General features: G+C 47.9%; 12 protein-coding genes across 12 annotated transcripts; 6 read left to right on the forward strand and 6 right to left on the reverse strand.

Annotated features, from left to right (window-relative positions):
* Positions 1 to 30: 30 nt before the first annotated feature.
* N7508_002806 (putative acid phosphatase) lies at positions 31 to 1944 on the forward strand (the record flags this gene model as incomplete). The annotated part of the gene is made up of 7 exons (XM_058460872.1): positions 31 to 120; positions 172 to 184; positions 245 to 279; positions 336 to 351; positions 404 to 569; positions 651 to 985; positions 1040 to 1944. The coding sequence occupies 7 exons, from the start codon at positions 31 to 33 to the stop codon at positions 1942 to 1944; spliced, it is 1560 nt and encodes a 519-aa protein (XP_058321449.1).
* An 85-nt stretch (positions 1945 to 2029) lies between these two features.
* Positions 2030 to 3004, reverse strand: N7508_002807 (putative short chain dehydrogenase/reductase; the record flags this gene model as incomplete). Its single annotated transcript, XM_058460873.1, has 1 exon — positions 2030 to 3004. The coding sequence occupies one exon, from the start codon at positions 3002 to 3004 to the stop codon at positions 2030 to 2032; it is 975 nt and encodes a 324-aa protein (XP_058321450.1).
* A 1234-nt stretch (positions 3005 to 4238) lies between these two features.
* On the forward strand, positions 4239 to 6183 carry N7508_002808 (uncharacterized protein; the record flags this gene model as incomplete). Its single annotated transcript, XM_058460874.1, has 5 exons — positions 4239 to 4343; positions 4402 to 4490; positions 4548 to 4844; positions 4903 to 5352; positions 5406 to 6183. 5 exons carry the CDS (start codon positions 4239 to 4241, stop codon positions 6181 to 6183), a joined length of 1719 nt encoding a protein of 572 aa, XP_058321451.1.
* Positions 6184 to 7669: 1486 nt separating this feature from the next.
* N7508_002809 (40S ribosomal protein eS25) lies at positions 7670 to 8439 on the forward strand. Its single transcript, XM_058460875.1, has 4 exons — positions 7670 to 7710; positions 7766 to 7823; positions 7927 to 8136; positions 8192 to 8439. The coding sequence occupies exons 1-4, from the start codon at positions 7708 to 7710 to the stop codon at positions 8212 to 8214; spliced, it is 294 nt and encodes a 97-aa protein (XP_058321452.1). The 5' UTR covers positions 7670 to 7707; the 3' UTR covers positions 8215 to 8439.
* Positions 8440 to 8498: 59 nt separating this feature from the next.
* On the reverse strand, positions 8499 to 9332 carry N7508_002810 (putative heme/steroid binding domain protein; the record flags this gene model as incomplete). The annotated part of the gene is made up of 1 exon (XM_058460876.1): positions 8499 to 9332. The coding sequence occupies one exon, from the start codon at positions 9330 to 9332 to the stop codon at positions 8499 to 8501; it is 834 nt and encodes a 277-aa protein (XP_058321453.1).
* Positions 9333 to 10124: 792 nt separating this feature from the next.
* N7508_002811 (GTR/RAG family Ras-related GTP-binding protein) lies at positions 10125 to 11467 on the reverse strand (the record flags this gene model as incomplete). The annotated part of the gene is made up of 4 exons (XM_058460877.1): positions 10125 to 10284; positions 10338 to 11021; positions 11077 to 11178; positions 11229 to 11467. 4 exons carry the CDS (start codon positions 11465 to 11467, stop codon positions 10125 to 10127), a joined length of 1185 nt encoding a protein of 394 aa, XP_058321454.1.
* A 1300-nt stretch (positions 11468 to 12767) lies between these two features.
* N7508_002812 (Bcboa17) lies at positions 12768 to 13592 on the reverse strand (the record flags this gene model as incomplete). The annotated part of the gene is made up of 2 exons (XM_058460878.1): positions 12768 to 13310; positions 13353 to 13592. The coding sequence occupies 2 exons, from the start codon at positions 13590 to 13592 to the stop codon at positions 12768 to 12770; spliced, it is 783 nt and encodes a 260-aa protein (XP_058321455.1).
* Positions 13593 to 15296: 1704 nt separating this feature from the next.
* Positions 15297 to 15702, forward strand: N7508_002813 (transcription factor domain protein; the record flags this gene model as incomplete). The annotated part of the gene is made up of 2 exons (XM_058460879.1): positions 15297 to 15579; positions 15650 to 15702. The coding sequence occupies 2 exons, from the start codon at positions 15297 to 15299 to the stop codon at positions 15700 to 15702; spliced, it is 336 nt and encodes a 111-aa protein (XP_058321456.1).
* Positions 15703 to 15838: 136 nt separating this feature from the next.
* N7508_002814 (uncharacterized protein) lies at positions 15839 to 17384 on the reverse strand (the record flags this gene model as incomplete). The annotated part of the gene is made up of 3 exons (XM_058460880.1): positions 15839 to 16447; positions 16498 to 17312; positions 17360 to 17384. The coding sequence occupies 3 exons, from the start codon at positions 17382 to 17384 to the stop codon at positions 15839 to 15841; spliced, it is 1449 nt and encodes a 482-aa protein (XP_058321457.1).
* A 1768-nt stretch (positions 17385 to 19152) lies between these two features.
* Positions 19153 to 20807, forward strand: N7508_002815 (tRNA-dihydrouridine synthase family protein; the record flags this gene model as incomplete). Its single annotated transcript, XM_058460881.1, has 2 exons — positions 19153 to 19296; positions 19347 to 20807. The coding sequence occupies 2 exons, from the start codon at positions 19153 to 19155 to the stop codon at positions 20805 to 20807; spliced, it is 1605 nt and encodes a 534-aa protein (XP_058321458.1).
* A 1570-nt stretch (positions 20808 to 22377) lies between these two features.
* Positions 22378 to 23307, reverse strand: N7508_002816 (YncE family protein; the record flags this gene model as incomplete). Its single annotated transcript, XM_058460882.1, has 1 exon — positions 22378 to 23307. One exon carries the CDS (start codon positions 23305 to 23307, stop codon positions 22378 to 22380), a length of 930 nt encoding a protein of 309 aa, XP_058321459.1.
* Positions 23308 to 23740: 433 nt separating this feature from the next.
* N7508_002817 (uncharacterized protein) lies at positions 23741 to 26126 on the forward strand (the record flags this gene model as incomplete). Its single annotated transcript, XM_058460883.1, has 6 exons — positions 23741 to 23876; positions 23937 to 24012; positions 24117 to 24911; positions 25247 to 25369; positions 25421 to 25659; positions 25711 to 26126. 6 exons carry the CDS (start codon positions 23741 to 23743, stop codon positions 26124 to 26126), a joined length of 1785 nt encoding a protein of 594 aa, XP_058321460.1.
* Positions 26127 to 26305: the final 179 nt, after the last annotated feature.

The following is a 26305-nucleotide window of genomic DNA, read 5'->3' on the forward strand; positions in this document are numbered from 1 at the left end:
GTACTTCATACCTACTTCCAACTGGTCAAGATGACCACTCTCATTCCCCGGGAGCCATACACTCAAGATGAGCTCGCTCGTCTCTACCCCGAGAGCTTGAATCTCCGGCTAGTCCAGGTTGTACGTGCACCGAACCCCAATTGATTCAATGACCGCGGCTGACCAGCATAGTTCCTTCGCCATGGTGAGAAGCTCGTTCCCAGATCCAAATACACCTCCAAAGAACAGCACTAACCGAGCCCAGGCGAACGAACACCTGTTTCCTCCCGATTCACAAATGTATGCTTTGATACCCAATCCCGATCTCCGACGGTCTCCGCTAACACTGCTCCAAGACAGGCCTGAGTCCATGTATGCGAACCTCCCAATCTGATATAAGGAACAATGAACTGATTACCATCAGACTGGCCATACTGTGGCGTCGCAAGACGTATGGTGCAGATGGCATCTAGCAACAAAGACCTCTCATCATGGAATGGATTCCAATGGCGCCGGAAAATGGAAGCTTTCGGTAGCAATGATCAGTCGGTGGTAGCACCGGGACCAGGAGGGGAAATTGAGGCTATGTGGTATGTACATCTTCCAGGGAGAGCTCTTCAACCGGAGACCGAGGTCCGGGTGCGGCCATGCTGACGAGTTCCAATTGAAAGCTTGCACGGCGAGCTCACAGACAAGGGCCGCGAGACTACATATGCTCTCGGACAACGACTACGCCATCTGTATGTCGATCAGCTTGGCTTCATGCCTGAGATCAAGTCCGATGCCGAGGACATGTACCTGCGCGCTACGCCGATCCCCCGCGCTCTGGAGTCGCTCCAGGAGGCGTTCTGGGGAATGTATCCTGCAAGTGCGCGCACTCTCAACTTCCCACCTCCTGTTATTGTTGCCCGTCAGGTTAACGAGGAGACTCTTTTCCCTAATGAGGGCAATTGCAAACGGTTCAGACAGCTGGCTCGGCTTTTTGCCGATCGCGCCGCGGAACGATGTACGTCTTGATTGGCTGGTTCTAATGGCGGATGATTGTTGATAATGTTTATAGGGAACGATTCTGAACAAATGGCATACTTGAACGGCCTTTGGTCTAAGTACATGCCCGAGGGTTCGCCTAAGGTTGCTGTTGATGCTCACCCCCGTCTTTCTGGTATCATGGATACCATCAATGCCACTGATGCCCATGGGCCAAGTACCAAACTTCCATCTGAGTTCTATGACAAGAAGGGTCGTGCTGTTCTCGACCGTATCTCGGTCGAGGAGTGGTTTGCCGGTTACGGTGAGAGTGCCGAGTACCGTAAGCTGGGTATTGGTGCTCTCATGGGTGATGTTGTTGACCGTATGGTCAGCACTGCTGTCGAAGGTGGATGGCGCAGTGAGAGTGCTCCCTCTGGTAACCCCGAGGCTGGCAAGGCGATCAAGTTCGCCATGAGCGGGTGTCACGACACCACCCTCGCAGCTATTCTATCTAGTGTTGGTGGATTTCAGAACGAGTCCTGGCCGCCTTTCACCTCATCTATTGCAGTCGAGCTCTTCTCTCAGGCTCCTAGCTCCAACTCCAACGCTGGAACTATGCTTGAGGAGTTCTCCAACCCACCTGTCTCCAAGAAGCCCGGCGTGCTCTCCTCGCTGTTCGGTAAGTCCGCACCGAAGCAACCCACCCCCTCCGACACAGCACGCACACCTATCTCGTCCTTCTCCGATTCCTCCCGTGAGTCTCTTCAGAACCACTATGTCCGCCTCCGCTATAATGACCGCCCTGTCACTATTCCCGGCTGCGCTGCCAAGCCTGAGAACCACCTGCCTGGCGATGAGACATTCTGTACCCTGGATGCTTTCAAGTCAATTGTCGATAAGTTCACACCGAAGAACTGGCAAACCGAGTGCACAGAGAACCTCGGCGCAGGCCTGCATGGCCCTGGTGATCGTGAGCGGTCCCAGGCTGGCTTCTAGATGTTCCATAGACTACTTAATGCCGTCCTTTTCAATGCAGATATCTCGTGTACATTCTGACTATCAACAATGGACAAGACACAAATCAGCTGCTCTTCCTCTTAGCATCTTCTTGCACCTTCATGGCCTTGAGCTTCATCGAAGCAACTTTCAACAAAGCCCACCTAGGCAAGATATCGAAGGACAACCCCTGCAACCAATGCCAGAAATAAGCCCACACAAACTGCTGCCCACATCCGACCCGATCAAGTCCAGCCCCAGCAAGCACCCTCGCCTCCGGAACAAACAAGTTACTCTTAACATCATACCCAGCAGTCCGCACCTCAGCAACCCTCAATGCCATAACCTCAACTTCCCTCCCCTCAGCCCGAAATTCCGCCCCAAGCGACATAGTAAAAGAATCCACAAACCCCTTGGTAGCACAATAAGCACTGATATAAGGCAACCCAAAAGCAGCAACAGAAGAAACGTTCAAAACAAGCGCCGGCGCACTCTCCTCCAACTGCGCCGCAAGCACACGCGTAATTTGAATCGCGAATGTAGCATTACGCGCAATCGTCGCCTCAACATCTTCATAAGAATACTCCTTGAGAAGAGTCGACGGCTTCGTCTCCCCACCAACATTATTAACAAGAACAGTCAGTTTCCCTCCATTTTCAGTGGAAGCGATAATCCCCCTAACCTCCCCATCAACATTATCAATATCCCTACCAAGCCTCATAGCATCACGGGCAATAATCCCAAGCTTCGCATCCGGATACTCGGCAGCGAGTTCATCCTTCCGCGCATTCAATTTCTGGCGGTTGCGCCCGTGCAGGATAACGTTGAACCCGCGCGCGCATAGTTCCTGCGCGAATCCGAAGCCTATTCCGTCTGTGGCGCCGGTTACCAGGGCCCAGTTTGGGGTTGTGGAGGTGGGATTGTAGCGTGTGCGAAGTGTGCTTGGGCGCAGATAGTTGCTTGCTTGGCGCGTATAGGTGTAGGTTGTTTTTGTTAGGGCTGCTAGACCGAAGAGAGCTAGGGGTGTTGTGTAGGTGCCGAAATCGAGGTTGATGTTCATTTTGGGGATAATTGGCGTGGGATTGGGGTACAACTGAAGTGCAATTGGGCGAGGTTGTCAAGTTCGGAGTTTGTTGATGGATCTTATCGTGGGTATGATATCATGGGTTTGAATGCAATGAGATGCAATTGAGTCTGTAATTGAGGATTGGGAAATTGAGTGTAATTGATATCTTCACTCGAGGGATATCTTGCTTCTTTTATAGTTCCTCCTTCATTGCGCTTTTGTCGTCGGAGGCGACTTGGATATGTCGGCCCTTGATTGGGCCGAACGCCGATGCAGAAGGATTTGGCCTGATTTTGTTTTTATATACATATTGAGTAGAGCAAAGAATGAAGGTGTGTTGGGTTCCCTTTTCGCATGATTGTATTATCCCGATTGAGAGACTCGGGGTTATAATTTGATCACCGAGGCTACCGATTGCAGGGGTTGAACATGTCCAATGGGATGCCTCAACACCATTGCTTAGTTGATGGTGCCAAAGTCATAGCCTTATTTTATTTCACATCCCCAAGCCCATGGAATATGTATGTTCAGTTCGAGACATTCAAACGTGAACTAAAAGGGGTGAAAAGGAGAGGCCGAAGTAGAGCGAAAACAGTGCAGGAAGCGGTATGCTCATTTGGAGGCTTTTGTGTACTGGCCAAAATTTTAGCATTGGCTCTTGATTCAAACAGATAGCCCCTGATATAGCTTTGGGTCCCTGTTTCTGGAATTGCAATTAAGTACACATGTGGTGCATTCTCCAGGCCAGCTCTCTCTAGCCCTACATCGGGCCACCAACCCCATATACTCCGTTTTTACCAAGACAAGCCTCCATGAAATACACAACAGTCCAATCATAGAAGACCTAATACTAAATTTCAAAACCATATCGTCAAATGAGGACCGTGAAAGTCAGCGGCGTCAATTAGGTACCTTGCGGACTATCTACGCCAGCCACACAGAATGCAGCATTTATCATCAGTACTTGGCATACTATTGTTCATTGGACTGGACATGACCCCACTGGTATGTATTCCACCTTGAGGGACTTGTATTGATATCTGTACTACATAGTAAGTGCAACTAACAGCGTCAGGGGATGAGGAACTTGGAGACGATGTCCTGGAAGAGATAAAAAGACTTGCCCGCAAGGTGTTTAGTGTAGCATACCCTAGCCTCATGAGTATCTGATCTTTCAACCCTTTTCTTTCTCTTTCAATTGGTACACACGCTGAGAAACATTGTCATTATGGTCATCGATTCTGGAAAAGATGGCATCGCCTATCCTGTCCCAACTCCCGAGGAACAACCTAAGACTCGGCAGATGCCTGTGACTCTGCTTTCGGGTTTCCTGGTATGATTCAAATTCAATTGGTATGAAAGTATGGCTAACAATAATGTCACCTGTATAGGGAAGCGGTAAGACCACGCTCCTCAAGCACATCCTCAAATCCCCTGACCATGGGCTGAGAGTTGCAGTCATTGTAAATGACATGAGCTCGTAAGTACACAATTTCATGACCATCACAGACCAAATACTTACTGTGCCTTGCACTAGTCTGAACATCGACGCTGCTCTCATTCAAAACCACAAAGTCTCCCAAACAACCGAGAAACTCATCCAACTCCAAAACGGATGTATCTGCTGTACCCTCAGAGGGGACTTGCTATCTGAATTGGCACATTTGACCAAGCAGAACGAGGTTGACTATGTCATCATCGAGAGCACTGGTATTAGTGAACCGATGCAAGTCGCCGAGACCTTCACAGCCGAGTTCAGTTCAGCCATGTTGGAGGCCGAGGGTCAAATTGCTGCCGAAAATGATGCCGATGCAAAGAAAATTCTGAACGAAATGTACGTCCTTGGATACCATCCCTTGCCCGTGTGTAACAAGCTGACATGCCTGATATAGCGTGGAACTAGGCGGCCTACACACCATGGCCAGACTGGATACAACAGTCACTGTCATCGACGCATTCAACCTGCTTTCCAGTTTCGACACGACAGAGTTCCTTTCTGATAGATACGGAAAAGAGGAAATCGTCCCTGAAGACGAACGTACAATTTCCGATCTCATGGTTGATCAAATCGAGTTTGCCGATGTTTTGATCCTCAACAAGGTCGAGACAGTTGACCAAGCCACTCGAGACAAGATCATGCAATTGCTGAAGCTGTTGAACCCAGATGCAAAGATTCTCGAATCAAGTTACTCGCAAGTGGATGTTCGTCAGATCATCGACACAAACAAGTTCGACTTTATTCGTGCTGCATCCGGTGCTGGCTGGCTTCGTAGTTTGCACGAGATGACTATGCAAAAGACTGGAAACGGTGATCGTATGGCGCCAAAACCGGAGACACTCGAGTCAGTATTCCTTGTGCCACCTTTTCTCTATACATTCGTTAACGTTTTCACAGATATGGCATCAACAACTTCGTTTACACGGCTCGTCGACCATTCCACCCCCGTCGTATCTTCGCGCTTCTCCATGACAAGTTCATCATTCTTCAAAACAACGAAGTTGAAGAAGAAGAAGACGACGACGAAATGGAAGAAGGTGAAGAGGAAGATGAGGACGCAATGGACACAGACAGTGAATCAGTAGAAGACTTCGACCAACCAGACCCAAACGACATCCTCAACAACAAGCGAGCACACCCAGCTTTCGGACCAGTACTGCGCTCCAAAGGCTTCTTCTGGTTGACCACTCGCCCATGGCAATTCGGCGAATGGAGCCAAGCAGGCGGTATGATGACAGTCGGCTGTGGTGGACCTTGGTTCGCTGAGGTTCCTGATGAAGCCTGGCCTGAAGACCAGGATGTGCAGCAATCCATCAAGGATGATTTCCAAGGGCCTTGGGGTGATCGGCGCCAGGAACTTGTATTTATTGGCGAGGGCATTGACGAGGACAAGATTAAGGCTTTGCTTGATGAGTGTCTTCTTGATGACAAGGATATGAAGAAGTGGGAGAAGGTGATGAAGAACAAGAAGCTTAGCAGGGAGGAGAAGAGTGATAAATTGGCTAAAATGTGGGAAGATGGCTGGGAGGAGTGGCCTGCTTTTGAGGCTGAGGAAGAAGAGGAAGAGGAGGAGGCACCAGTGCAAGGTAAGCACCGTCTTAGCGAGCACCTTGGTCCCAAGCATGACCATAAGCATGCCCACTCTCATGGACATGGCCGAATGATTGCGGCTTAAGCGTCGATACTAAAAACAAAAAGCATTTTTTTCGTATTATAATGACAGAATGAAGGATATAGAACATCTCCTAGCCTTCAGCTTCAAATGACCTGGTATCTTTCGACGATTCTTTTACTTTTCGGAACTACGAGCCTATGAACTAAATATGGAAATAATAAACTGAAGCAAATTGAAACCAAGCTAGTTTATGCGACATGCTAAATGCATGAAATGGATTAAGCACAGTGAGAACAATCAGAGTCCGTTAGTAATTGTTCGCGTGAGACTGTTGAAGAATGGCCGATTTATAGCAAGCTCAGTCTTCTAGGCCTTTGTGATAAGGCCATTCAGCAATATCTGTCCGTTGCGTAGCACCGAAGGAATAACAAAAGGCCCATGCACTGAAACCGGAACCGAGATACACCACCTACAGTAGTGACGAAGACAGGTTAGACTGACCTGAGCTTGCTTGTCTTGAATCCTAAGCAGCATGAGTATCAGTATTCCTTCATCATTTAGATTACTTTCTACGTCGGTGAACCGCACAGTAATCCATTGGGTCGTCCAGAACGACGATTCCCTTGCTGGTAAAGATACTCGGTTCCATTTCGGCATGCCCGGTATGCTCAATGCGCTCAGTTTGCTCAGACATGGCTGAGATTAGAGGATGAGTTTGAATGTTTGTTTGTTCTTGTCTTTATAGATAGTGTAGTAATTGATGATGATGATGATGATGATGATGATGTGGATGTTAATGTGGATGATTGTGATAATTAGGAAAGTAGAGCAACGAGGGCAATTAAATAGTCCAGAAAGCTGGCAGTGCCATGTCGATTCGAATCCGTTCAACCTTTCTACAAACAAAAGCCTTTGACAGCCACAATAGCATGGTCTGCGGCTCAAAACGTGGGAGCTACATCAAGAACAAAGAGAATTATGAATGGCCTTGTAACCTGTAGTTGAATGAAGATCAGAGACTCTTAGATGCGCGCGAGTCCAGTCTGCCCTACCGTATCACAAGGCCGTTTAACCATCTTCCAGGTCCTTTGGCTCGGAACAAGGCCATCAAAGGAGCCTCAAGCATCATTCACTATGACTTTTCCCAAAGCTCAGTAGAAACACATGTGGATTCGATACTCTTCTCCATGAATCCACAATTGACGTAGCCAGTGTGTTCTTAGCTTCAGACACAAATGATAATGATATTCAAGGCGATTGGTATCCATTGTCTACATGACAGGGAAAAAGGACATCTGTTCAAAATTGAGTATCAAGCAAAGTCCTTCAATTACTATAATTTTCCAACGAAAACTAGAAACTCCCAAGGGGATGATGTTCATAGGAGTTGAACATATCGGATACCTGAGGCAGGAAATATGGATGACATCGAGTCATGACATAATCAGTAAGTCACCAATCAAATTACCGACACTAACCGACCAAGGGCTTAGGGCTCGATTCAGTCACGCCCCACTGCATTTTCGCACTTGAGCGGCTTCTGGCTGTCGCTCTCTTCCTTTGAACATCCACCCAAACATCAAAATGGTGAGTACCCAGAACCCAATATACCAACCAACACAGCTAATGGAAATGTGATCAGGCGCCCGCAGCAGCTACCGGTGGCAAGAAGCAAAAGAAGAAGTGGTCCAAGGGCAAGGGTACGCAACTTCCATCCATGCGACCGTGACGATTCGCGATCCATCGACCAGAGGAATCGTGGGATACGACAGAACAGTGTACTGACTTATATTTCGCCTACAGTCAAGGACAAGGCCCAGCACGCCGTCGTTCTCGACAAGCCTACCGCCGAGAAGCTCCAGAAGGATGTTCAGTCTTACCGTCTGATCACCGTCGCCACCCTTGTCGACCGTCTCAAGATCAACGGCAGCCTTGCCCGCGCTGCTCTTGCTGACCTTGAGGCCAACGGTCAGATCAAGAAGGTTGTCGGTCACTCTAGCATGAACATCTACAGTACGTTCCCAGATTCCATACCCCGCCTCGACGCCACAATACTAACTTTGATTAGCCCGCGCCGTCACCGCCGAGTAAACGTCTCGTCTCTCGTCTTTTCTCTCGCGGTTCTCTTTTTCCTTGCTACGAATGATATCATTTCACCATGGGAAGCTCGGCTGGGCGTGATGCATAGTGGTTTAACGTCTGACTCTCGAAGAGTGTGGAACATTCGCACTTCTGGTTTACTCCAAGTAGTGCGAACTGAATCAAAAAATCTACAAAACTTCTTGAAAGGAACTTCGTGATCCGATTCGTAGATTGCTTTTGAATTGGCCTCGACTATTTAGCAGATGCAGATGCAGATACAGATACAAAGTAGTCTACGACTCCTCCTTCATCGCACTTCTCTTCGGTCGCTGTTTCTCGGCACTTGCACAGAGCGGCCACTCCTCTCCTTCGACAGTCCCATTAACCACCTTTCCGACCTCGAAATACTTCTTGTGATTCGCAAAGAAATTCTGCCACCTTTGGACAGTGGCCTCGACCTTCCCCTTGGCAGTCCGTAGTTCTTTTTCCCGACGGATCTTCTTCTGCGCAGATGTAATAGCCTCATCAACGACATCATCGACCGGCACGAACATAGTCTCCACGCCCCGGATATCAGCCGTAAGATCATCCTTAAAGCAGCCCGTCACAAAAGCGCGCGTGGCATCGCGCCCAGCAAAGAAATTATAGCTCCCACCCGGTCCATAGATCATTCGGTTCTCGGAGACGTCGTAGATGGTCCCGTTGACGGCGACGTAGAGGGGTAGTGTAGCGTCTGTCCCAGTGTAGAGGGATAATTGAGCTGGTGTGAGGTTTACTGGGCCATTCTTCATCGAGTATACATTAGTTTTCTTGTTCTTCACCTTGATTTCCTTTTCTGTAGGCATATTGTGGGGGATCAAATTGTGAGGGGATGTGCGTACCACCCACTGCTTCACCACTGGCCACCGTGTGAACCACGGTCTATATCCCCAGAGCATGGACTCGGTCGAGGTCATGTAGTAAGACAGACCACAGGAAGCTACGATCAGGGTCACAACAACCCGGATCATGTCCAGCAAGCTTATACCGCGGCCTTCATCATTGTCATTGTCGGATGACCGTCTGCGCTGCGGCGACTCTACCTTTTCAGGTTTTGCAGCTGTTTGTCGATGGCGGAGTTCTGGCATCCTTGTTAATTGTGGGAATGAAGGAGTGAGGTTAGATGACCATCTGAAATGTTGTTGTTGGGGCTCAAGAGCCGCTGACAAATCTGGGGTTCGAGATCCTCGACGATCGAAGTATATAACATAGGTATCCCTAACATTAATGAGAATCGGGCTCTAGATTCTTCACATATAATCAATTGGATGGTGATGACAATACAGTGCTATAATTTAAGCATCTTGTGCTGGATCCCGTGCCTGAACGGCTATATATATCTCATGCTCCCCTTCCAAGGAACGTGAGAAGGTTTTATCCGTGGCTAGTGCTGAGCTTCCTCTAATCTCTGACAACATTGGGAATCTTCATGCATGAACTAGTCAGCTAAATGACTAACGAACCGACTTGTCATGTTGATGAACCCTCGGGCATACTGTGTCTTAGCGCAAGAGTATATCGTCGCATGGTTAGCTAGTTAGTTGCCTGTCATCCGATATATGGAGTAAAATATGGGGCCAGACGGGAGGAGGGCTAGGGTTGTAAGGGCTTACGCTGCATCTAGACATGGTGTTGTCTACAAACGTGATGGTATCCTATACTGGGGTTGCGCTCTGCTCTTCTACGGCGCAGAACAATTATGGCTACGGAGAACATCAAAAGCCCTCGCATTGAGACGATACAATTGAATTTCATTTCTCGATTGGATTTCACCGAAATCAAGCATCGTAATCGCCGAGAATGTGTTCTCGTTTCCCATCTGGGTCATTTCCAGCAAGTTAAGAACTCGCAGGGGGTTTAATATATCTGTTTCACATATCTCACTTCTTTGCCGCTTCCTGCTGGGCAGCTTCTTCCTGCTCCCAGCTACGCGAGAACACTTCATTCAGGGCGTCCTGGAAAGTGCGGCAGTTCATATCAATCAAACCCCGTTTGTCCTTTGCTTCGGGGTTGCGGATGACAGAGACTAGACAGAGGTATCTGCAAGACATGTTAGCTGGATATATGGAGTCACCCGGGTCACAGGTACATACTTGTTCATCTCCATCAGGTGAATCATGGTCTGATCGTGCAATACCACATGGCTTTCAGCCTCCTGGATCTGATCGCCCAAGGCCTTCCGCTGTGGGTGGTCCCATGAATAAAGCTCAGAGACATCGACAATTACATCAATGTAGTCAGAACACATTTCATAACACGCCATGTCAACAGGACGGGTGTCAGATGCGATGTAGATCTTGCTCAGTACATCGAACAGATAAGTCTTTTCAAAGCCGCAGTTGTTGGCGAGGGTGTTGATCAAGTTCTCGAGGGTGGATAAGTTTGGGATAAGCTTCTGAATGACCTTGCTGAATGCCTCAAAGACAGAGTAATCGTAAATTGAGGTGAGGTAATAGTGGACGGGCGCGTTCTCATAGCCAGCATCGCTGAGCTCATCGGAGATACGCTGCACAATGTCCTGGAAAGTGTCGGTGCGGTACTCATCGGACAATCCATCAACCTTATGGATGAATACTTCGATATTGATTCCGGGGTAGTACTGCTGCACGGTCAAGATGGTGCGGTTAAGTCTCGCGACCGAGTCCAGATAATCATCCTGGGCATCGATGACCCATACTAGGGCGCCCAGGCTGCCGAAGATATCTTCGAGATCAAAGTTGGACTCGAAATACTCGAGCTGACCGGGGAAATCCCAAACTTGGAAATCCATAAAAGAGCTGCAGATGTTAGGTGGACAGAGAACGTACAAATGAGTCTATATAAAATACTTACTGGATAGAGTCCTTTTGAATCCGGGTGGTAGACTCAAGGAATAGGGTTTCGTTAGGTGGCATTTTGTGGAAGACCACACTCGCAATGGATGACTTTCCACTCCTAAGAAAAGTCGGTTTCTCGTTCATTCAAGAAGTGGTGGAAGGACATACCGGCGGAGTCCCATTAGAAGGAGACGGGGTTTAGCATCGGGGCCTTTGGTGCTCGGCACCTCGGCCGATTTGGCCTGAGTGGACGTCGTAACTTGATTGCTTCCCTGTAAATTGTTCACAAGACTTAGCTCTGCGCCAGCCTTTTGCCATGGATGGTCACGCGATGCGAAGAAGTCGACCTGACGCCCAAGAAAAGGAGCATGAGGTCGACTCTTGCGGCCAATTGGTGGATGAAACATGAATGATCAATGAAAAGGGCCGTGCATATTGGGAGCAAATAGAAGAACGAAAGACAAGTGTGAAGCCAAAGGTTCAGGTCAAAGATGACAGAGGTCAGGATACAAAAATTGCATTGGGCAGACAGTGAGCCCAATCACATTGAGATCGTTAGGGGGAACAGAAAAAGAAAAGGAACGAGCTGAGGCTGAGGCTGTTGAGCAATATCCAGGGAGCTCCTGGGGTTCAGTACAGTCCCATCTTGTGATAACACATCCAGATAGCAACAATAGCAGACACCCACAGGTTGGAGATTGCAGTTATTTGCTTATTACAGAAGCCCATTTGACAGCCTGGAAAGGTCTTCGGGGCTTCTTTATCTGCCGAGGAAGAAAAAGTGCCCGGAACCAAGCAGCAGTCTCACAACGGCCCGTGCATGGCTGCAGCGGCACGGGGCAGCCAAGCTTCACAGAATAGCATGAGGGTGACTTGGGGCAGTATACGCGAGGGGATCGTTTGGGTATGGCATAATCAAAACGGAAGACTCTTACCTCCATTGGATCGGCAAATATCTAGATGCGGGGGGTTAAAATTCAAGTCAAGTGTGAACATAGCAATGGGTGGTATACTCACTGTGTGATTGTATTAACAGGGGTGAGCGGACTTGTGAACCGTCAGATTATCCGCAATAACAAAGGAAGATGGCAAAATGAACTGGACGAGCTCAATTTAACGGCGACTGACTGTTGACATCCGCATGTGCTGATCTCGACCAAGAAGCAAGCGGTACAGATCCCGGTTGAACAAATAGTGGCACAAATTGGGTATCTGCAGTCAAGCCTGTATCATCCTCCTAGGGGTTCAGAATTTAATCGGTGAATAGGGTCGGGGGTGCTGAGCTACCCTGCGATGCGGAATGCGGGGGTTGGAGCCCGGAGCTGCAAGGCAATGCACGATCGGCACCAGCAGTGCAATGCGCACAATTAGCGCGTCAAGGAAGCCGAGATTTCTCGTTCTGGAGGAATTAGGATTTAGAAAAGACGAGTTCGCAGAGTGTGAAGGAGGAAAAGAAGGTGTCAAAGGCGGAGTATCGCCGATCCCTTATCGTCTTATCGCGAGGTTATCCAAGATTATGTCAGCAGTGATCGCCTTAGCAAATATTCCATTGTGACCCCATCGATATTCTTGATATTCTTGATATTCTTAATATCGGTTAGTTTGACCGTTAAATCAAGGACATCACAAAGAGTTCAAGCTTCTATGAAAATTATCTTACACAGGAATGATGTAGCCCTAGAATTTATCCAAAGAAACACCTTTGTTTCAGGACGAAGAAAGACTCAACGGTTGCCACTTCTTGTCAGAAGCAGTCAGTGCCTCGCCAGTCTTGCCTCCATACTCCACAGCATCAGGTCCAATCAAGAGACGTAGAGGGGGCTCCTTCTCATCTATCAACTTGAGAACGATGTCGGCAATCTTGCTTGGAATAGACGGCTCGCTTCCAGAAGAGCTCCGCAAGAATTCAATGAAAGCGCCGACAGTCTGCTGGTAAGGCTCACTCACCACAGGAGTCTGCATAGATGAGCCAGCCCAGTCGGTTCGGATGCCTCCAGGCTCGAGCACGGTGATCTTGATATTGTGGGGTGCAACTTCCTGGGCCAGGACGGTCGAGAAACCACCAACTGCCCACTTTGCACATTGGTAGGCCGAAAGACCAGGGGCGCCAAGACGTCCACCTAGAGAAGAAACCTGGAAAATGTGACCAGACTTTTGTTGGCGAAGGATAGGGAGCACGGTCTTGGAGACATAGACTACACTCAGGAGATTGGCGTCAACCTGGGCGCGGAAGTCTTGAACATCAATGTCCTCAACGGCAGCCATGTTGGCATATCACGCATTGTTGATGACAACGTCGATGCGGCCGAACTTGACATGGCCTGTCTTGACGGCGTGAAGGACTTGGTCATTGTTTGTGACATCGAGAGCCACGGGCAGGATGCGATCACTGCCATACTTCTCCAGCAGATGATTGAGCTGCTCTGGCTTGCGAGCGGTCGCAATCACAGAATCTCCATTTTTGAGAGCAGCTTCGGTAAAAGCTAGGCCAAGACCGCGAGACGAGCCGGTGATGAACCAAATTCTGGTCATTGCGAGGGAGAAGTAAAATAGTAGAAGAGGGTTGGAAAACTCGATGTGAATTGAGATGAAAGAATTAAAGTGATTTCTGCTCCCATTTATACATAAAGCCGTCCAATTGAGTAGCCATAACAAATCTATACATCGACGTCAGCAGCGGACTAGCGGACTAGTGGGGCGCTGCGGCCGCAAAATCCGCACTTCAACTTCTTCGCCCATATTTTTCATTGCTTTTGATTGGTGCGGACTGTCGGATTTTAACAATCGGACTTAATGATCAGGCATCCCGCTAGTCTCCGCTCGTACTTGCGGCCTCTTCAACCCTCACGCTTCTGCCCTCGACTCCGCATCTATCTTTAAATTCGGCTTTTTCATAACACCATGGAGGATTCAATGGATATGACCGCTTCGCGAGCCTGTGCATCGTGCAGAAAGAATAAACGGCGTTGTGACAAAAGTTTACCCAGTTGTAACTTGTGCCTTCGGTACGTTTTCAGCTTCGATGTTTCGAGCCGCTATACTCACGCCACGATTCTTGACTGGCAGATCTAACCGAATCTGTAGTTACTCAGAATCCTCGCAGCCCAGCCAAGAAGATGAGATTGTCGATTTGCGCAGTCGACTCCAAAGGCTGGAACAATTGATTGCATCGTCTCCCAATCCACCACCGTACCCAGCTTTCATTGTAGAAACATACAGCAACTATAACCAATATTCATCCATCGCAAATATATCTGTTCTGGCATCTTATCTTGATTCTGAGGTCTGGTCTTCCTGCAATATACCGAACCATCCAAACCCTGTCTACGCTCCACCGGAAATATTATCTCTTGTCGGTACCTTTGTCGAGATTGAGAACCTCAAGCTCCGCTATTTCTCTTCCATACATTCTTGGATGCTAATCGTGAGCAAGCTACGCTTTAATCGACTCACTCAAAGTACAACGGGGCCTCTGAAAGCGGACACTGTGCTTTTGCTATTGTGTATGAAGCTCTCTTATTCATACGGGCAGTCTGCGAGAACGTCCACATTCTATACTACGGCAAAAGAATTTAGCAAAGAGCTTGAGCTGAAAGGCGTCATCACTCTCCGCACAGTTCAAGCCGGGCTTCTTCTTTCTGTCTATGAACTGGGACACGGAATCTTCCCCGCAGCTTTCCTCAATATCAGCTACTGTGCGAGACAAGGTATTGTCCTTGGTCTACACAAAAAGTTGGCACCTCAATCGGCTGGACCTCCCCGTAGCTGGGTTGATTGGGAAGAGAGGCAGCGCGTGTGGTGAGTGGCTCGAAGATGCGTTCCTTGCTTTTTGGAATCTAACATTCTTTCTTACCATTCTAGGAAATGATGTCCCCAGAACGTGTTTCACTCTCATCAGGGACCAATAGCACAGTTAGTGGCTTCGCTCGGATGGCGCAAGCATCTAATCTACTCGGCCTTGTCATTAGACGCTGCAATGACACGTCCATGGACCTCGAATATGTGCTCGGAAATTTCGAGATTCTCTCACGGTCTTTGAAGTCTCTTTTAGAATTGTCAGCTACCGGGAAAGATGCGACGCTTAGCGACATGAATGCTGCGACAGCAATATGTTTCAGGTGATAACGCTAACCTCAATCGCATGTTCTATACCAATCTCCACTAACGACAAACAGCGCCCTGTTGTAATTAGCAAATCACCACTCTTGCGATATGCAAATAGAAGACAGCCAAATGATGGCCCCTGAGATTGCACCACGTGTGCGTGAGTGCATGCAGAAAAGTATCGAGATGACAAAGGAGCTCTGCGGCCAGGTTGTATCGTGTGTCAGGGAAATTGAGCAGAGTCTTACACCGCATGACTTGGAGAATGTTTCTCCATTGGTCTTGCAGTGCATTTATACCTGTGCGTCTAACATGTTATGGATGGCAGTGGAAACGGGCAATCCTCGTTATAACGAGAGCAAGTCTATTTGCGAAGATATGTTACACGCTGCTAGTAGTAGGTGGGAAGTTGCAGGTAAGTCTGATTCAGTTTCGGCGTCATCAGCGGAGGGTCAATGTTTTGGACTAATTGCTTTCTTTTGCAGATGTTTATTTGGAGATGCAGCGGCTAGCAGAGCTGACATTGAAATCTAATTGAGTGTCAACATGGAATAAAATGTTCTGGGCTATGCAGGAGCGCGAAATGAGATTTTTCGGCTTACGGTTTTCCAAAGAAGACTTAGTTATAGTGATTTCAAATAAGCTCAAAACTGCCCAAGGTATCATAAGTGTGACTACCGGCTTAAGCTGGCTCCACAACCTCCAGATTTGCTGCTCACTGAATTCAGCAATTCGAACTCAACACCATTGTCCCCAGCAGACAGGTAGCCAATGGCATATTCCTCTGCAGACCCAAACCAGAACGCTGAATCAGCGTCAGAACCTTCCCACCTCACATCATACTTCCCACTTTCGCTCCGGTCAACGGGAACACGAGCAATAACAGGATGATCCTGTGGTGACCACCATCGAATAGCAGGTAGAGTATTCGTGATGGTATTGATCAAGAGTTGTGGCGTCGAAGGATGCCAGACAACCTGGCGAACAGGCTGCTCGTGAACTAGAGCAGATGCGAGTTTTGGAGTAACCTCGAGGGACCAGATCCAAACGACATTCTGCCGCATCGTATCGACAGTCGCTAGAAGATGCCCGTCAGGGCTGAAAGCCATGACCAAGACACCGCGTGGTGACCCTGCCGACTCCGGACTCATGCTGAGTGCAGAGGAGCTTGATGCCTCGGCGTATTCGGCATCACCATCTGCGTTGATGTATCTCTCCCGCCACATAGTGGGGGCTTGCTGGTCGAGTGGGAAGATGTGCGAGAGGGTTGTAGCGGAAGAGAACTGCCATAATTAGTTAGTAAATCAAGCGTATCTTGATATGTGAGACTCACGGTGCGGGCTCGGAGCAAGTCAATATTGCCATTTACTTTGCCAACAGCTAGTGTTTCACAAACACCAGTTTGGGGATTAGAAGAGCTCCATTCGATCTGTTTGACTCCCAAATCGAAAGTGTCGTCCACTCCAGATGGCTCGGAGTAGGTTCTGAAAAGCTGACCGTCAGCTGTGAAGATCAGCACCTTTGTGCCTGCACTAGCAATATCCCAGACAGCAATCCATTTCCCATCCGGGCTCCATTTTAAACCCTGTGCATCGATAGTGGGAAGCACAGTTCGGTTGAGAAGTTCGTAAGATCGGGGTTCATGGACAGTCAAGATATCGGAAGTTTCTGGCTTGAGGAGAATGGCTAGCTGTTTGGTTTTAAGTCGATAGCCAAAGCCAAGATGATGGGCGAGTTTTGGTGATTTAATCACCGAACTGCGGCCCGTGTCTAGTGAGTAGATGCTCAGCTTGGTGTTCCAGCAGTGAAACACTAGCACTTCATTCTCATCAGCACCAAACTCCACGGCTAATGAGCCAGGCTCGACATTTTCGATTTCGGCAAGTATCTCTAGTGGGTTGAGCTGCCAGACTGAAATTCTGCTATCGTTCGCGGATAGAAGACGCCGACGGGATAAATCCTCTTCAGTCATAGCACCAGGTTTGATTTGTGAACGAGAATATTTGAGAAATTTGAGCGCAGTCTCTTTGATCCTTGCGATCTGGACTTCCTTGTGCTCCGAGGCCGCTTTTGAGTGAACAACCAGGGCCTTGCCGCTTACATGGCTAGCATATAGACCGTCTTCGGATAAATGAAAGCTCAAGGGACCTAGCATGTTGTTAGACTTGATCAAAGGGAAGATTTCGCGAATCTACCTCCTGCTCCCGTTGACGCGTCCATTGTTGACAGTCGATAATGAAATGCTTTGCGGGGATTTGATCCAAACAAACGGTATTCTATGAGAGGTAGAGATTTTTAATGGACCATAATTCGTTATACTGATATCGTAGCGTGCAGATTCATGAGATCTGAAGTGTTGTGTTTGAATGGCCCGGGTTCTCGAAAGCCTCATATCAGATTACATAATATCTCCGCGAGCTCGAGATCAGCCCTAAAGAAAGCCACCAATGCGGGCTGGCATGCTTTACGTTTTTTTTTTAAACAAGATGCCGGATACTTTTCAATAATAAGTCTGTGCAAAAACTGAGACTGTCTTGACAGTCTCTGTTGTAGTTTGCTTCAGCTAATCGAGCATCTCGGCTGGAAGCGGGCTCCAATCGGTAGATAGGAGGGACAAGAGACTAACGGAGAGCAGACTCATTATATCTGTACTGCAATTTTGAGCGAGTCGTCCGGGAAAATCTTCGTACTCTTGAAGTAATCTTCGAACTACCTGTCCTTCGCCGGTAGAAGACAAGATGTTACCAATTGCCACATGGAATTGGAAAAACACCGGGTTTGCTAAAGAGTAACTTGAATCGGAAAATTTGAGTGTAATTTTGCTGCTGTTCGAGCAATATGAGCTCAGGATCGTTGGTGAATGAGGAAATCGTTCCATCATACAGATATGTGGAGTGGAAGTGGTCCCGAGAACAAATCGAAACGTCTTGAAATATTTACCGAAGTCTTCCCGGAGCGTGATCATATTGTCTACGCAGGTTATAGATCCCGCTACAAGATGTAGTCTCACATTTGGGAAATAGCGAAAATGTTAACCCATAAATTAGATAATTTGTCTTCGCTGGGCAAGGAACCGAGAGCGCGAAGTAAAATATGGCAGCACATATTATGAGCAGTGAGTGCATCGGAAGGATAGTCCCACAGTATCTCATATGCTTTGGTTATGGCACACTTTCCTCCATCCCGACGGAGGCAAGTTTAAGGGTTGTAGCCGAATCAATGAGAGATCTGTCGGTATTATTGAAAGAACCATCATCTATAACCGAGGAAGTCTGACTCCTGCCAAGCAAAGGGCGTAAAAGACCAGTCTAGATGCTATTGACCAGCTGGCGGGTATCTGCAGGAAAAGCGGTAATATCATTCGTGAGATTTGTTCGGCCCTCAGAAGAAGGAAGGTATCTGAAGACATTTTGCAAGGAGTGGATTGTACTATCAATTTTATCAATAGCTTCGTACCTAGGCAGTGCAAAAAGAGGGCCTCTGTGTCGGTCATGTTGATAAACGCTCGTGGCTGCACTGTGGTTGTTAGAAGATGAGTCTATAGAAACTTGGGAAAAAAAAGAAAGACGGTCAGAAACAAAGTCAGAAAGAGAGCTAGGAGAGTTCAACAACACGAGTCCTTATTTTATCCCAAGGATGGTACAGGTAATACCTCGATGTTACCCAACAATAAAATATCTCTAGTCTAGATATATATTTTTACCCATATCAGAAACCTACTTCAAATAGTCTATCAAGAGTCTAGAGTAGTCCTCATTGAGTCATTGTATATGGTTTTTTATAGAGACGATAAGATAAGACGGGCCAAGGTATATCCGCTCCGCGATAATGCGCTTTTCAGAAAGTTGCGACTTTGAAGTTTTGCGACTCGAGGCGATCCATGAGCAGTCCCTGGATTTTCCTTCCAGCTGTCAAAATAGGTATTTTGAAGTACTTTAGCCCTTCACTGGGCCATATTTTCCGACGCTCCTTCCGCTTCACCTCCACTATGGCCTCCGACACCCCTCCGCAATCCGGCGAGCAGACCTCCGCACCCACTCCACAGAAGGAAAAGCTGTTCGGCAGGAAATTTTACGAGAGCATTGGCAGCCCCAAATATGTCGTTGCGCCGATGGTCGACAGATCTGAATTTGTGAGTCATCTTAAGCCAGCATTATGGACCAACACTAATGTTTTACAAAGGCATGGCGCATGCTCACTCGATCTTTCATGCCCCCAGACGAACCCAAGCCAATGCTCGCATACTCGCCGATGTACCATGCTCGGCTGTTTGGCGAACAAGAGCGCGTCCGAAACCAGAATTTTCACCCCACTCGCAAGATCATCGGAGGAAAGAAGGAAGATCTGTACCTCGATGGAAACCCCGCGATCGACCGCCCGCTCTTCGTTCAATTTTGCTCAAACAACCCCGATGAGTTTCTTGAAGCCGCTCGCCATGTGGCACCATACTGTGATGCCGTTGATCTGAACCTTGGATGTCCTCAGGGTATTGCGCGCAAGGGACACTACGGATCTTTCCTCCAGGAGGATTGGGATCTGATTTACAAGCTCATTAACCGCTTGCATAGGGAGCTGTCAATCCCCGTCACTGCCAAATTCCGTATCCAAGAAACCAAGGAAAAGACCCTCGAATACGCCAAGATGATTCTCTCTGCTGGCGCTAGCATTATCACCGTTCATGGACGCAGACGGGAACAGAAGGGCCACATGACTGGACTGGCAGACTGGGAATACCTGCGCTATCTCCGAGACAACCTACCCTCAGAGACTGTGATCTTCGCCAATGGCAATATCCTTAACTACGACGACATCGACAAATGCCTCGAAGCGACTGGTGCTGACGGCGTCATGAGCGCGGAAGGAAACCTCTCAGACCCTTCGATTTTTTGCAAGCCACCCCCAGTTGGAAGCGAAGGACGAGAATACTGGCGGGGGCGGGATGGCAAGGGTGGTTACCGCATCGATGCCATTCTACGACGATACCTCGACATCATCTATAAATACGTCCTGGAGCAGCCTGTCCCAGAACGGAAGCCTCTGTACATTCCATCCGACCCGGTTGACGAATTTGCGGAACCCGAGACGGAAGATAATGATCACAACGACGGTCCCCTTAAGAAGAAGCAAAAGCGCAGCAAAGCTGACAAGGTTAAGAGGCCCAACTCTGCCAGTCTTGGATTCATGCAGCCACATCTGTTCCAGGTTCTCCGCCCCATGGTTGCCACTCACACTGACGTCCGCGATGCGCTTGCGAGATCACGACCGGGCGACATGGCGGCTTTCGAGCATACTCTTACTGTCTTAGAGAAAGCGATCAAAGGTGGCCTCCAGGAGTATGAAGCATGTCCGGAGAAGTTTGAGGCCAAACCAAACGAGACTTTGAAAGGATCGAAAGCGACTATTGCTGAATATGGACGGCCTTGGTGGGTCTGCCAGCCCCATGTTCGTCCTCTGCCGGAGGAAGCATTCGAAACTGGAGCGCTCAGAGAGAAGGGTTCCAAGCCTGTTTCCAAGGGCGAAAAGGAAGAAGCCAAAGAATCAGGAGATGCCAACGCTTCTACCTCCGAGGGCACAGTCACCCCTGGCGACGGTACTGTCAACCCAACTGAGGCGCTCACTCCGGATCGCATTGTGAGCGGATGAAGTCGCTGAATTATCGATGCATATGAAACATTTTTTCTTCCAAGTGAATGACAAATGTTGTACAAAACAGCGAAATGTTGATAGATTATTTGTTTGCATAGCGTTTATTATTGATTATATTGATACACTATCCCTGGCGCCATAATTGACAAATCCAGTTTGGTTGATCCATGCAATTCCACATAATAGTCGTGACCACGAAAATGCCAAGAAATGTATATATAAAGAGAACGCACATGCAGGTCCCAGTCGATAATACGTGAAGTTCGATCCTTGCGAGTTTGATTTCATACCATGTCATTTATTCAATAACAACCCTGAGCTAAACGGCCAACTTGACACAGAATGCCATGAGCAGAAAGGTGATACACGATACGGATCATCATTTGGGTCTTAGTTACCATCAGCTCCAGCTGGAGGCCATGTTTTAGGGTCTGTCACCGATTGTCACTCCCCCCATCAAACAACTTCACGCTCGCCCTTCTACAATATATCAGAAAGACGTAAATATCGCTTGGGGAACATAACGAGATTATTCCGGAGTTTGTTCTACCATCCCGCCATGCTTTGACAAGATATCTCACACTCTCTTAGGAGTGATTTCAACCTCATATGCCCTTCACCCTTCTCCCCACAACACAATTTGAAGACTGCTCCATGGCAGAATTTCGCGGATATGCATCCAGGGTTTGCTCATCGAGTGCCTGCAAACCATCGGTATGAAAGAAAATGATATCAGCTTAACCCCAAATGATTGGGGTGCTTAGGCAAAAGCAAAATGCAGCTGCCGCTCCCAGCTCGTTGGCTTTTGCTTTAGTCACACATTGGCAGTTGTGTATAAGTATCCTCCCGCTGTCGTGTGTGGTGAGATCCATCTTCGAATTCCCTGTGCTACATCAGAATGGAGCGCTCAGACAGAGATGGAATGGGCATCCGCGCATGCCAATGCAAAACCATCACCTGCACTTAAAGAAGCATTAATTTGGCTTATGACAGAAAGGAGAAAAAATTCACAAAAAGGCCAGTGTGTATGCCCTTGGGAAATCATATGCTTTTGCATGGCTTACTTTAGAGGTTATATTTAAACCGGCAAGCCCCTGGATACTCTTGAATTGGGATAAAAAATTCCAGAACATTGTCGTGATTATGGTTTCGAACAACTCACCGTATTTCATCAATAATCGCTTTACGGCAAGCAGACTCAAAGTTCATATTTACGCTTTGGGGGTAGGTAAAAGCTCTACTTTCCTCCTGGCAATTCAAATCAGGCGCTTCGTCCTAGCATCTCTCTGCATAAACATACTCTCCCTCCGCTTTCCTGTATACGCAGCTTCCACTTTAACTAGCAAAATGTTTTCGCTCCTAGAGAAACTCCGTTAAGTTCAATACATCTGCATATACATCTGCATAAAATGACTTCTGTGACGTTTATACAAGGGGGATGGAAATTACATCATCTTGATGGGTCCAAGGTAGACCATTATATATTATAAGGTGTGTATGGAATGTGATTTATTGATCATACAGAGACAGACAAGTTTCAGAGGTCCTTGTTTCAAGTCCAAATTACTTACAGCTCAACGTAGGCCACTCCAGTTATCGCACCTCCCATGTCGTGTAGTAAAGTGCTTTTGCACGATCCATCCAAGTTGGAGCTGTACAAAGATCCCCCAAGGTCACCAAAGAACATCCGTCCATTCTTCAGGTCCAACGAGATTCCGATACCTTCGTGAAGCTTGCGAACCAGGATCTTTGGCTGTAATTCGCTCACTGGCAGATCGGCAAGAACAACCGAATTGACCGTGTTTCCAAACGGTGGATCACCCCGATCCGTCCAATATAGCGTTGATGTTGCGTGGTCCAACTCCAAATCAATAGGCTCTGGAAGGTTGTCCAAGAGACACTCAACGTCTGATCTGTTCCCAGGTGCTTCACCGGTTTTTAAGTCGAGGCCCATTCGAAATATTCTTCCTTCGTTGCTCTTGGACGGTCCTTTCTGCGACCAAAAGATAGTGTTGGACTCCTCGTCAACGGCAATACCTACACACCAATCTAAGGAAGATTGCTTGTTGGTATTCCCGGGATTGGCCCGGTAGAGCAGCTCGATGTCACTGCCGTCCAGATTCGCCCGCATGATTCTCATTCCCTCTCGGTCGGACCAATACAGCTTCTTTGATCCTGGTGCAATGACCAGCTGTTTGGGTGTGTGTGTCCAGCCTTTGGGGATAATTGTCACAATGTTGCTTCCGGACAAATCAGAGCGTTGGATACCTCCGTCGTTGGCAGAGGGAAACCCCATGTTCGTCCAGTAGATGTGTTGGTTTGCTTTGTCGACAGCGATACCATCAGGCATTGTTCTGATTTGTGTAATGAGCTCGCGCAAATCGGAGCCATCGGGCTGACAGGTAAGGATCCGGCCATTCAGGTCTGAGGTTGAGATGCCAACATCGAGGAAATAGAGTCGACCTGTGGCAGATGCCAGAGAAGGAGGCGGAATCATTTTGGGTAATTTAGGTCAATATCGAAAGAAGAGGGAATTAGTGATTTGGTTTTTGGATGAGCGAGCTAAAAGCTTTGTTTAGTGGCTACAGCATTCGTTTTAAGTAGTTTGGCATTGCCTACATCACCTAGTGGGTCTTGGAAAAAGGGAAATTGGCTGATATTCGGTACAGGCCAGCCGGAAGCCCCGGTAAGTAGCCTGTGTGTACATTTAAACCAGTCAAATGATCACGTTGGAGCTATAACTACAACGGCCCGAGTCGGCTTTCCGGTCACCGGAAGATTTCCCAATCAGGAGTGTCGGATCTCATTCCGAAGACTGAAGTGGGACAACTGATGACATAATCCGGTCCGCTCCGAAGTCCCGACCTCGGGAACACAACGTTCGGAAAGAGCTCGGGGAGCTCTCAATCCAGCAATCTTCATCCCGCAAGATGATGCTATCATTCCAGATCGGCAAGCCGGCCCGACAGCAGGAATCCGGAGAACCCAAAGCAAAGCGTGCTAAGATCAGCGTAGCCTGTAACATCTGCAAGGCCAGAAAGACAAAATGTGACGGTGTCAGACCAGGTTAGCCAAAAGGTCAACTCTATGATGTGATTGACACAGTGCTCATAATTTCCAATTTAGTGTGTGGTGCCTGTTCGAAGAGGAAACAGATTTGCATCTATCGTGAAGCTGAGGAAGCCTCACCTTTGGGTGTAGAGTGAGTGCCCGAAATTTCCCAAGCCCGAATCCTACTTGAGCATTTCTTGTTGCTCACTTGATCCAAAATGACTCATACTATGATTGGGACTTTTCTGACTGCAGAAGGACTATTGGCAAAGATGCAGGCCAGTTAAGAGATAGCAACGAATTGCCTAGAACTTCTCCAAAAGCCCGCGCAGAACAATCCCGCTCTTACCAAGAGATTGTACCCACCGGGAGTCTGTTCGGTGCATCTAGTGGCGCGCACATCATACCATTGACTGAAAAAACCACAGTTTCGAGAAGTTTCTTTGATAGTACAACAGATAAAGGTGCTGGAGCTCTGACAAAACCACCCAAGGAGCTACCCAAATTACGAAAACGGCACTTGGCACAAGACTCGGATATGCAGTTTGCCATCCCCCCAAGGAAAATAGCAGATGAGATGCTGAATTCATATTGGGACTATGTGGACAGCGCATACCCATGGCTTGACCGACCTTCTATAGAAAGTGCGTACGAGACGCTATGGACAAAGGATGGAGAAGTGCCTATGAATGAGCGAGCCCTCCATTGCATCCTCAATCTCATATTTGCTACATCATGTGTGGCCTCTCAGGGTCAATCCCTTGCTTCTCGCTATGAGTCCTCGAGTGTCTTTTTTGACCGGGCTCAGCAACTCATGTCCTGCGAGCTGATGAGCATTTATAACTTCGAAATTATCCAGATTCTTTTGCTCACTGCGGTATATCTTCAACATGAAAGGGTACCTCAAAAATGTTTCAGAAACATCGGAATGGCAATTCATATCGCTCAAGAATTGGGTTTGCATCTTCGTGAAACAACTGAAGCTATCAGAGACCCACGTGAACGAGGTCTTGCTCGTCAGGTTTGGAATGGATGTATTATCATGGATAGGTATGTTGAGATAACCTCGTGCTCATTCCCAAACTAAGACCCCCTAGGATTGCCTCAATGACGTTTGGCTGCTCGCTCAAAGTTTCTCAAGCTGTTGCAAAAGAGGGACTAGAATCCTTGCTACTCAGTTCTACAGAACGCGTAGACAGCTCTGACAATCCAGCTTTGCCATCCAATGTGAATTTCTATATATCGTTCTGTCATTTGCATCACATCATCGGTGAAGTGTTGGAAACGTTTTATACATCCCCCAGTGACTGCCGTCCTGACAAAAGCCTCACTGGAATAGGCTTGGCATCATCACTATCGTTTGATAAATTTGCTAGTCTGTTCAGACTTGAGGTAGACTTGAACAACTGGGCGGGTAGCCTCCACCCATTCTTTCAATCACCTTCGGACACGGCGGACCCGACGCCCACCAAGCATATCATTCGCGAGGCAAACGTTTTACGGGCCAGGTTTGTACAATGGCTCTGTAAAATTGAAACATGAGCTCATCCCCCTTATAGGTATCTCTGTGTTCGACTCCTCCTCTTCAGGCCGTTTCTCCTTCAAATCCAGCAGCATAATTTGGATACTGCTACAACTGCCTGTATTTACAGAGATGAACAATTACTACCCCATGTTGTCTCGCAATGCCAAATCCATTGCATCCAAGCCGCTGCCGACATAATTGATTTCATCGTACGAAATTTGCCGGAGCGAACACAAGCCCACATATTACCATCAAATTGGTATACTGTCTCATGTGAGTCATCTTATACACAGATCAAAATACTGTTTCTAACGGTTTCAAAAGACGTATACATGGCTGTGACTGTCTTACTAGCAGCCAAAATGTCAGCGTGGATAGTGGATCATTTTTCCCGGGCTCGCCTGGATAGCCTTCTGCGACAGGCTCGTGACATTCTCAAGAACTATGAACAGCATACTACCCTGGCGTCGCGGTGCAGCTCTGTCCTTGGACTCATTGAGAGAAATATCGATAGGCGTGGATCGGGAGACGCCGGCCACGTTGAAACTTGGCAAAGCGCCAGTGACAATGACTACACGACTATGCAGGACCAGGTACCGATACAACAAGAGCCTCAAAACGCGACGGGTCACTTGTCCTGGTTTGAGAACTATACCTTTGATTGGAACGAATGGCCAACTTTCTTTGCACAGTTGGACAACACAGCAAGTCCCGTTGACGGATGGGGAATTTCGATGTGAAATTCACTCAGTGAGATGATTCATGTATATTCAGTCTTGAATCTCACCAAATATCATCCAAATATAACAAAAGGCCACTTCGTGAACTTAACAACATAATTCACTCTCTGCAGTACAGAGAAGGTATCTTAGCCACGGAAACGTTGGAATTGAAAGATACAACGACAAGTGAACCACCG

This window comes from Penicillium antarcticum, assembly GCF_028974205.1.
Source record: "Penicillium antarcticum strain IBT 31339 chromosome Unknown utg000003l_segment0_segment0, whole genome shotgun sequence".
NCBI classification, from domain to species: domain Eukaryota; kingdom Fungi; phylum Ascomycota; class Eurotiomycetes; order Eurotiales; family Aspergillaceae; genus Penicillium; species Penicillium antarcticum.